The 12077-nt window shown below is 40.1% G+C and overlaps 1 protein-coding gene across 1 annotated transcript in view; it reads right to left on the bottom strand.

The window, feature by feature from the left end:
• The window catches only part of nell2a (neural EGFL like 2a), a 134126-nt gene that overhangs the window by 81982 nt on the left and 40067 nt on the right, over nucleotides 1-12077 (bottom strand). Inside the window, 4 exon segments of the mRNA XM_056451817.1 lie at nucleotides 350-452; nucleotides 3996-4124; nucleotides 6459-6541; nucleotides 6650-6722. Coding sequence (XP_056307792.1) covers nucleotides 350-452; nucleotides 3996-4124; nucleotides 6459-6541; nucleotides 6650-6722 — 388 coding nt within the window.

Below are 12077 nucleotides of genomic sequence, written 5' to 3'. Positions count from 1 at the left end.
ATATGTATGTATATATATATATATATATATATATGTATGTATGTATATATATATGTATGTATATATACGTATATATATGTATATATATATATATGTATGTATACATATATGTGTATGTATGTTTATGTGTATTTGTGTTTATTTGTGTTTGCGTTTATATATGTGTATTCTGTACATATGTGTACTATGTGTGTGCATGTATTTAAACGTCAGTAATGAGTGTATGTAAATATATATATATATGTGTGTGCGTGTTTATGTTTACATGTGTTTGTGTGTGTGTGTGTGTGTATTTGTGTTAATATGTGTGTTTTCTGTACATATGTGTGTGCGTGTGTGTGTTACTCACGCTGACACTCTTTACAGCAGGTTCCCGTCACATACGTAGGGGTCGTACCATCAGGACAGTCCAGCAGGGGACACAGGATCTTCTCACAGCGGACCGTTCCATTCTGCAGAAGATCAAAGGCTCGGTCAGTGATGCTGAAACGTCTGGTTAGTATCTGCAGTGTAACACTGATCTGCGCACTGTGATTTCTGCAAGGACGGTTCATAGGAATGACCTTGATTTGCTAAATGATTCACAAAATGATTTGCTAAATGATTCATGAAATGATCTGCTGGCTGGGTCTCATTTGGAAGGCTGCGTCAGCCGCATACATCACTGTCTCATTGAAGAACAGAAACGCTTTCACGGCACAGTCAGAAAAGATTATCTGTAATTTACACCTTATAGGGAGAGAACCGACGTTTTATTACGGTTAAATAAGACTTTGTGGATGAAATAGGCATCAGCGAATCCTTCACAATGAGATTCAGCAGCAAAAATATGAGCTAAATATTACAATAAACGATTCACTTAAAGGCCCCGGAGAAATTAAAATAACGTTTGATGACTATAAGGATGACTATAAGCTAATCTGCTCCAAAACGGTGACAAAATTCGCATTACGAAGAATCAAATACGATATAATCATCCAAATCTTGCTTTTTTTCTTTACTTCTGCCTAAATGGATAAACCCTACACTTCAGTTTATCATCAAATTATCCGACCAATCAAATGCTTTCTAATATCTTACATGCCGTGCCCCCCTTCATCTCATTGGCTGTTCATTTGAGGCGCTTGAGCTCAACCACTCTCACTATATGGGCGGAGTAATACACCACAAGGGTGAAGAGGCTGTGCGAGAGCTGTTATTGCGAAATATGGCACGGCTATCAGCCAATCAGATACGAGTACCAGACAGAACTGTTGTATAAATCTACTATCTACTTTTTCGTAAACAATAACTTTTATTTAAACTATATACATAAGATAACTAGTACAATGACTATAGTGATCATTGTTGTTACTGTTACCAGTTTAGTTCTTATGATTATAAACTGATGGTTATTTTTATGGTCATCGTCATTGGTGCGAACAGGCTTGAACGTGAGAAAAAAGTAATGCAATATTTATTTGTAGCTGAAGTAGAGCCGTGTCTGTGGTTTATTTCTACGCAAGAATAGAATTATTGCTAATTATAACAATAATAAAACAATAACTATCACAAAAAACATAGCTATATCTGCAATTATTAATTTAATCGTAACATAAGCTATATCTGTAACGATAACTATAGCTTTTACTGTGACTATAGATGCAACTAAAACAATGACTATAGTTATAATTATTTGTATGGTTAGTTACAAATATAGTTTAATTATAATATATAATTATATTTAATTATGATTATATTTTAATTTAAATAAGATTATAACATAAATTATATTTACGTCTATCGTCGTTGGTGTGAATAGGCTTTAAAGTCCGCATGAAGTGAAAGCAGCGATCGTTTTTTTTTCTTCGTATTGTGATGTCAGAAACACCATATTAAATGAGAATTCAGTGGGTGTGGCTTGATTTATTTGTACCGCGAGCTGATTGGATGTAGTAAAGTAGGCGTGACATTCAGAAAGGTGAGGAAAGGGTTTGTGGAGACTCCTCCTCCTCACCATTTGTTGTCATAGCGATGTCAAAACTGACAGTTGGAGGGGCGTGGCTAAGTATGTTAGCCACGCCCAAAACGTCAGACAGACGTAATCTGAGAATTTAACTAAAAACAAACAGGAAGTGTATTTTCAGATTTCAATTAAAGATAACAACTGCAGACTATTGTTTTTTATGTCTAAACGACACGCACAGATAAATTGTTCAGCACAAAACTAGCGAGCTAACAAAATAAATATGTTTAGCTTTGATTTTATGAGTACTTTAACGTGAGAATACAATGCGATAGTCGAGAAGTAGAGTCGTGTCAGGGGCTTATTTTTATGCGAGAACACTCAGCTGTGTTAATTTTTAATTCTGTGATCTGGAGCGCTGTCAAATATTCATAAGCAGAAGACGTATCATCACGTTTGTCGCCTGCAGACCTAGCTGTACTCGCTGAATAGTGTTTAATCATGACTAGACGGTGTTGTTAGCTTAGCCAATCAGCCGGTGTGCAATTAGCTCATTAGCGGCGCGCGAGTTCGGTAAACACTGAAATGCCACTGAGATTTGCATGTGCTGGAAAGTCAGCAGAAGCTGTGACGTGAGGAGGACTCTCTCATTTACTGTGCGGTAAAAGCAGCGCAGTCTCCACAGTCTCCAGGCCAATCAGGAGGTTTATAGGAGCCACTGTAGAGCAGCAGTGAGAAGCACACACACTGAGAGAGAGAGCAGAGTCTGTGTGGGTGTGTGTGTGTGTGTGCGTGCGTAAATACTGTGAGTGTGATATCAGTGTGTATGTGTGTGTGTGACAAACTATGTGTGGGATCAGTGTGTATGTGACAATGTGTTTGGTTTCTGTGTGTGTGGTCAGTGTGCATGTGTGTATGTGTCTGTGTGTGTAAGTGTGCGTGGTCAGTGTGTGTGTGTTTTATGATGTATGTGTCTGTGGTCAGTGTGTGTGATTAGTGTGTGCGTGTGTGGGGGTGTGTGATAATATGTATGTTTTGTGTGTCTGTGGTCAGTGTGTGTTTTGGTATGTGAGTGATGAGTGTCTGGTCTGTGTGTGTTTGCGTGTGTGTGTGTGATTAATGTGTTTGGTCAGTGTGAGTGTGTGGTCATTGAGTGTGTCTTTGTGGTCAGTGTATGTGTGTGTGTGTGTGTGTGTGTGTGATATCAGTGTGTATGTGTGTGTGTTTTATGATGTATGTCTGTGGTCAGTGTGTGCGATTATTGTGTGTGTGTGTGTGTGTGTTATAATGTGTGTGTGTGTGTGTTCTGTGATCAGTGTGTGTGTGGGGTCTGTGTGTGTTAGCAATGTGTGTGTGCGTGTGTGTGTGTGTGTGTTCTGTGATCAGTGTGTGTGTGGGGTCTGTGTGTGTTAGCAATGTGTGTGTGCGTGTGTGTACGTGTGTGTGCGTGTGTGTGCGTGCGTGTGTGTGCGTGTGTGTGTGTGTGTGTGTGTGTGTGTGTGTGTCTGTGGTCCGTGTGTGTTATTGTGAGTGTCTGTGTGTGTGTGTGTGTGTGTGATGATGTGTATGTTTCAGTGTGTGTTTGTGTGTGATTAAGGTGTTTGGTCAGTGTGTGTGTGGTCATTGAGTGTGTCTTTGTGATCAGTGTATGTGTGTGCGTGTCAGTGAGTGTGTGATTAGTGCGTGTGTGTGTATGTGTGATATCAGTGTATGTGTGTGTTTTATGATGTGTGTCTGTGGTCAGTGTGTGTGTGATTATTGCGTGTGTGTGGTCAGCGTGTGTGTGTGTCATGTGACAATGTGTTTGGTCAGTGTGTGTGTGTGTGTGTGTGTGTGTGTGCGTGTGTGTGTGTGTGTGTGTGTGTGTGTGATCAGTCTGTATGTGACAATGTGTGTGGTCAGTGTGTATTATGTGAGTGTGTGATCAGTGTGTTTGTAATATGATGTGTGTGTGTTATGTGTGTGAGAACAGTGTGCATGTGTATGTGTGATTAGTGTGTGTGTGTGTGTGTGTGTGTGTGTGTGTGTGTGTGTGTGTGTAGAGACTGACTGAGCATGTGCAGTTCTTGCAGCCGTCGGTCCAGCTCTGCTCCTCTCTGTAGGTCTGATCCTTCACTCGACACGTTCGCTCACAGTAACACGAGTCCAGACCAGACATCTTCTCCTCGGCCAGAGAAAGCTGAAACACACACGCAAATAGACACACCCACACACACACACACACACACACACACACACACACACACACGCACACACACACACTCTCTTCATCAGTTTCTGTGTGTCTGTCAGCTCTGATCACACTATAAACAGTCCTCCAGATGTCCACAGAAGCTGCCCTCGTCTTCTCTTCGTTTATTTCAGCGAGGGTCTTTAACATGTAACATCATTCACATTCAAAACAACTCAAATGAGCAAAATTAATTACAAAAAAACTAAATTAGGAAATATTAAAATGAATATTTACATACAAATTCTAAATATTAAATATAGAATATTATATAATTATATATATATATATTGGCCAACACGGTGGCGCAGTGGTTAGCACTGTGGCCACACAGCAATATATGCTGGATGAGTTGGCGGTTTATTCCGCTGTGGCGACCTCTGAAATAGAGACTAAGCTGAAGGAAAATGAATTAAATGAAGAGTTGAAGTCAGAATTATTAGCCCCCCTGTTTATTTTTTTAATAAACAATGATAAATGTGAATTATTAAACTGTATAATGCAGGTTGTGCAGTTTAATTCACAGAATTTCTACAAAGCGTGTTGTTCACAGACTTTTTTTGCTTACATCCATAACGCATCTTTATTTTCCTCATTTAAAATATGAAATATGTTCACAGATTGATATTTTGCTAATCTCGTAACTCTGTGCTTAGTAGTTTTGGGAAATTTAACACACAGCTGAAGCCAGAATTATTCACCCTCCTGAATATTTTTGTATAATTTCTGTTTTATAGAGAGCAGATTTCTGTTCAACACATTTCTAATCATAATAGTTTTAATAACTCAATGTCATGATGACAGTAAATAATATTAGACTAGATATTCTTCAAGACACTAGTATTCAGCTTGAAGTCACATTTAAAGGCTTAAATAGGGTAATTAGGGTAACTAAAAAAATGTGGAAAAAATAGCTTAAAGGGGCTAATAATATTGACCTCAAAATGGATTAAATTTTTTTTTTATTTATGAATCCGAGGAATGAGAATTCTGTCTCAGTAATTAATTGCTACATAAATAATAATAATAATAATAATAATAATAAAAATACTCTCCATCAATCTTCAATTAAATGTACAACTTATATTATTCATTCATTAATTTTCCTTTGGCTTAGTCTCTGATTTACCAGGGGTCACCACAGCGGAATGAACCGTCAACTATTCCAGCATATGTTTTACTCAGCAGATGGCCTTCCAACTGCAACCTCTGCAACACTCATTCACACACACACACACACACACACTCATATACTACGGCGGAGCACCCAGAGCAAACCCATGCCAACACGGGGAGAGCATGCAAACTCCACACAGAAACACCAACTGACCCAGCCGGGACTTGAACTAGCAACCTTCTTGCTGTGAGGTCACAGTGCTAACCACTGAGCCACTGTGTCGCCCCTATATTCTATTCTATTCTATTCTATTCTATTCTATTCTATTCTATTCTATTCTATTATATTATATTATATTATATTATATTCTGTTATATTATATTATATTATATTATATTATATTATATTATATTATATTATATTATATTATGTTATGTTATGTTATATTATATTATATTATATTATGTTATATTATATTATATTATATTATATTATATTATATTATATTATATTATGTTATATTATGTTATGTTATATTATATTATATTATATTATGTTATATTATATTATATTATATTATATTATATTATGTTATATTATATTATATTATATTATATTATATTATATTATATTATGTTATATTATATTATATTATATTATATTATATTATATTATATTATATTATATTATATTATATTATATTATGTTATATTCTGTTATATTATATTATATTATATTATATTATATTATGTTATATTCTGTTATATTATATTATATTATATTATATTCTGTTATATTATATTCTGTTATATTATATTATATTATATTATATTGTATTATATTATATTATATTATATTCTGTTATATTATATTATATTATATGTTCAATCAATCTCTCATCATTTTAATGTTATTTATATTGTATTATTTGCTGTATTTTATATTTACAGCTTTGAATACGAGTAGTTTATAGTGTATTTAATTAATCTAAACCATATTTTCCTAGCTCTCCTTCTGCATGCAGAATTATCCAGCTTTAATAATAATAATGGCGTCATATTTAGTGTCGGATGTAATGAAATTCCTCTTGCAGTCATTCAGACTGGCATTCCAGCTGACGAACCGTCATTAATGCATTAATTAAAGTCTGAATGTGTGCTTTTCACCTTGCTGGAGGTCTTGGCCAGAATATCCTGCAGCTCCATGATCTTCTGCACCAGTCCATGGAAATCATTGCATGTTGGACAAGCTAGAAAACACACACACACACACACACACACACATACGCATGCATTGAGCAGACCTGACAGACAAGCACATGTTGGATAATTATTAATTAATAATTAGCGGCACGTACTGCGGTTCAGATCAGGACACTGTGTGATGAATCCCTGCGGCATTACGAGGATCTGAAGGTCCTGCATGACTCCCTGCATCACACACACACACATTCACAAACACATTCAGATCCGTTCGTAAAATCAGTGAATCATTTACTAGAGACTCTCTCTGAACAGATCATTTGATTAAGTGAATCATTTACTAGAGACTCACTCTGAACAGATCATTTGATTAAGTGAATCATTTACTAGAGACTCACTCTGAACAGGTCATTTGAATCAGTAAATCATTTACTGGAGACTCACTCTGAACTAATCATTTGAATCAGTGAATCATTTACTAGACTCACTCTGAACAGGTCATTTGAATCAGTAAATCATTTACTGGAGACTCACTCTGAACTAATCATTTGAATCAGTGAATCATTTACTGGAGATTCACTCTGAACAGATAATTTGAATCCGTAAATCATTTACTGGAGACTCACTCTGAACTAATCATTTGAATCAGTGAATCATTTACTAGACTCACTCTGAACAGGTCATTTGAATCAGTGAATCATTTACTGGAGACTCACTCTGAACAGATCATTTGAATCAGTGAATCATTTACTGGAGACTCACTCTGAACAGATCATTTGAATCAGTGAATCATTTACTGGAGACTCTCTCTAGTCTAAAAGTACAAGTTTCCTAAAATAAGAATACTTCGATGAGCTAGACACTTGTGCTTTAGTCCAGCAGTGCAGTAAACACACACAATGTCCACCACAGCTGAGATTAATTACATCCAAACACTTTAATCAACAACAAACACTCGGAAAACACAGACCTTGAGCTGCCTTATAGAAAAATGTGTCTGATTATTGCCCATAAGCACATACTATCAGTCCTCAGTACAGCCACCAGCAGAGCATCATGGGTAAAACCTGCCGGAGACTCTCAAAGTGCGGCTTTTAGATGTTCAAGGCTGCGTTTGTGTCCAGTCTGAAGCTGAAACACTCATTACTGAGCATTTACTCTGGACACGCTCCTGGATCAGCGCCTGTTACACTTTATTGCTTTACTCTTTAGTTTTAGGGTAAGGTTTGTATTTAGAGGCTTTATCTCAGTGTGTTTTATTCAGAAGTGGGTCTGACTGGTGCTGGACGCTGTGTAGACATGATAAAGATGGGCACTAGTGGGCGGGGCTTTCCCCCTCTGATGACACGTACAAAGGGAGAATGTCAATCTGCAGACTGATTTTATTAAGTCTGATTAGAACAAATACAATTCATTCATGATTAACATTAGAGGCTGGAGATATTCACATATACACTCACCGGCCACTTTATTAGGTACACCTCACTAGTACCGGGTTGGACCCCTTTTGCCTTCAGATCTGAGTACAGTGAACTCATTGTCATGTTCAAGAAACCAGTCTGAGATCAGAAGATGGAGACACTGTGCTCATAAAGGGATGGACATGGTCAGAACAATACTCAGGTAGGCTGTGGCGTTGACAACATGCTCAATTGGTACTAATGGACCCAAAGAAAATCTCCCCCACACCATTACACCACCACCACCAGCCTGAACCGCTGATACAAGGCAGGATGGATCCATACTTTCATGTTGTTGATGACAAACTCTGACCCGAGCATCCGAATGTGTCAGCAGAAATGGAGACTCATCAGACCAGGCAACGTTTCTCCAATCTTCAATTGTCCAGTTTTGGTGAGCCTGTGTGAATTGTAGCCTCAGTTTCCTGTTCTTAGCTGACAGGAGCGGCACCCGGTGTGGTCTTCTGCTGCTGTAGCCCATCCGCCTCAAGGTTGGACGTGTTGTGTGTTCAGAGATGCTCTTCTGCAGACCTCGCTTGTAACGAGTGCTTATTTGAGTTACTGTTGCCTTTCTATCAGCTGGAACCAGTCTGGCCATTCTCCTCTGACCTCTGGCATCAACAAGGCATTTGCGCCCACAGAACTGCCGCTCACTGGATATTTCCTCTTTGTCGGACCATTCTCTGTAAACCCTAGAGATGGTTGTGCGTGAAAATCCCAGTAGATCAGCAGTTTCTGAAATACTCAGAGCAGCCCGTCTGGCACTAACAACCATGCCACGTTCAAAGTCTCTTAAATCCCCTTTCTTCCCCATTCTGATGCTCGCTTTGACCTGCAGCAGATCGTCTTGACCATGTCTACATGCCTCAATGCAGTGAGCTGCTGCCATGTGATTGGCTGAGTAGAAATCTGCGTTAACGAGCAGCTGGACAGGTGTACCTAATAAAGTGGCCGGTGAGTGTATATTTGCATTTAAACCCTTGTAAAAGTGATTTTATATGTGTTTTTAAGTATTTGTGTCCATGTAAACATACTCAATGACAAAATGGTGGAAAATCTCTGGCCTCCATGAGAAAAACAAACACGGAGGCGATGCAGAGCCAGTTGAACACACAGAAGCTCGGTGTACATCTGCAGCAGATCTCCACTCGTTGCGGTAATCAAACACACTCAGAGTCCAGCAGAAAGCAAGTGCAGTTTAATAGGAGGTGGGCAAGGCCGCGCTCTCTGGTAATTGGACATAATCCGCGCGGCGGTGAGGAAATGATGTAGGTGGCGGGAGCGTAATAACCGCTCGCTGTGCTCCTCTGATAAGCAAAACACGCACATACAGATTGAATTTGTCTCATATGTGCCTTAATTTGATTGGCCTCCATCAGGCGTCGCGTATAGACACTCTGTCGCCATGACGACCGGTCCATCGCGCTCTGCCAGAAAGCGTTTGCTTGGGCCTCGCAGCAGTCGAGCGCCGTGACTTATGAGAAATTGTTTTCTGGAAATTGTCCTGCCTCTTCAATTCTCCCACCGTAAATTCAGGAGGCGCCGCAGGTCCTGCAGATCCTCCACGGCAGTGAGAGGGAGACGGAGGAGAACGCTCCCGGTGTAGAGGAACTACTGATGATCACATTCACTTTCTGCCAGAGTCAGCGAGCGCGCATGAACACACATACACACTCTCACATGCAGGAACACACAGTCTCACACACACAAGAAACCCCTCACAGATGCAAGAACACACATACACACTCTCACATGCAGGAACACACAGTCTCACACACACAAGGAACCACTCACAGATGCAAGAACACACACACACACACATACACACTCTCACATGCAGGAGCACACATTCTCACACACACAAGAAACCCCTCACAGATGCAAGAACACACATACACACTCTCACATGCAGGAACACACAGTCTCACACACACAAGGAACCACTCACAGATGCAAGAACACACACACACACACATACACACTCTCACATGCAGGAACACACAGTCTCACACACACAAGAAACCCCTCACAGATGCATGAACACACATACACACTCTCACATGCGGGAACACACAGTCTCACACACACAAGAAACCCCTCACAGATGCAAGAACACACATACATACACACGCACATTTGAACACACATACACACTCTCACATGCAGGAACACACACACACACACACACATGAAAACCCTCACACTTGCAAGAACACACACACGTGTACACACATACACTCTCACACACAGTCTTACATACATGAACACACACACATACAACACCCCTCACAGATGCAAGAACACACACACACACACACATACACACGCACATATGAACACGCATACATACTCACATGCATGACAAACACACACGCATGAACACACACACACATATGAAAACCCTCACACTTGCAAGAACACACACACTCTCACATGCATGAACACACACACATGAACATAAACACAGACCCTTACATGCATGAAAACACACACATATATGAAAACACATGAATACACAAAATAAACCCCTCACAGATGCAAGAACACACACACACACATATGAACACACATACATGCATGACACACACACACACACATGATAACCCTCACACTTGCATGAAAACACACACACACAAATGTACACACATACAGTCTCACAAACATGCACGCACACACACACACACACACAGTCTTACATACATGAACACACACACATACATATGAAAACACATTCTCACATACACAAGAACACACACACATACACACGCACATATGAACACGCATACACATTCACATGCATGACAAACAAACACACACATATGAACACACATACACACTCAGATGCATGAACACACACACATACACAGACGTATGCACACACAAAAACATACATGCATCAACACACTTGCATGTACACACACGACTACACACACATGGACCAAAACACAAACACAGGCTTCAACACACATTCAACATGCGCACTGCACACACACACGCCAACAAACACATGCATCAAACACACACATGCATCAAGACATGCATCAATGCACAGATACGTCAACACACACACACACAGGCATCAACGCACTCATGCATGCACACTGCACACACACACCAACACAAACACATGCATACATTCACACACATGCACATGAACATTCAAGCACACATTTACTAACATGCATTCACACACACACACACACACACACACAGAGCGATTGTTTAAATTACAGCAGCCGCGCGGTCAACGAGTGTGGAATCATGGGTAATCAAACAGTAATGGTGCCTTTGATCAGCGCCAGCTCAAACTGTACATCAATATCTCTGAGTGCACACGGCCACAGCGACGTCTGAGAGAGCGAACCCACAGTCCAGAGACGAGGCCAGATGAAGGAGCACGCACACACACACACACACACACACACACACACACACACACACACACACACATCACATCGGTGAAGAACAGAAACATGTATTGGCTTTCAGTTGAAAATGAGGCTCAGCGCTCATCAGCGTCGCCGTGGAGACAGAAGCAGGGGGCGGGGCAAGAAAAATCGTCAAGATCCACAAAGGACTTCCAGCCGCTCCTCATCTGACAATCAGCTGGAGATATTGAACAACCTGAGACCACACACACACACACTAATACACCCTAATTCACACACACACCACACACACATACTTTCTTACACATATTGTACACTAATATACACAATCACACACATGCCCAAATTAACTCAGCTCTCTGTGCCCACCTCTGTCTGTCAGTGGATCAACAGCTTCCTAACGGACAGGCAGCAGCTGGTTAAGCTGGGAAAATTCTCATCTAGTATCCGCACAATCAGCACTGGCGCCCCCCAGGGGTGTGTCCTCACCAAAATAAAATTTGTGACCAAAAATCATTGCATTTGTTGACCCACAGAGAAAGTTGTGGCCAAATTAAGACTCGAAATCACCCCAGAGTGGATGAAAATGGCCTGTACACGAATGACTGCACATCAAAAGACTCCTCTGTGAAGCTCTTGAAGTTTGCAGACGACACCACACTTATCGGCCTCATTCAGGACGGTGACGAGTCTGCTTACAGACAGGAGGTTAAGGAGTTGGCTGTCTGGTGTAG

The sequence above is a fragment of the Danio aesculapii genome, chromosome 25 (assembly GCF_903798145.1).
Source record: "Danio aesculapii chromosome 25, fDanAes4.1, whole genome shotgun sequence".
Taxonomy (NCBI): domain Eukaryota; kingdom Metazoa; phylum Chordata; class Actinopteri; order Cypriniformes; family Danionidae; genus Danio; species Danio aesculapii.
Note: the sequence above shows the minus strand (reverse complement) of the source record. Positions and strands in the feature narration are given on the sequence as shown.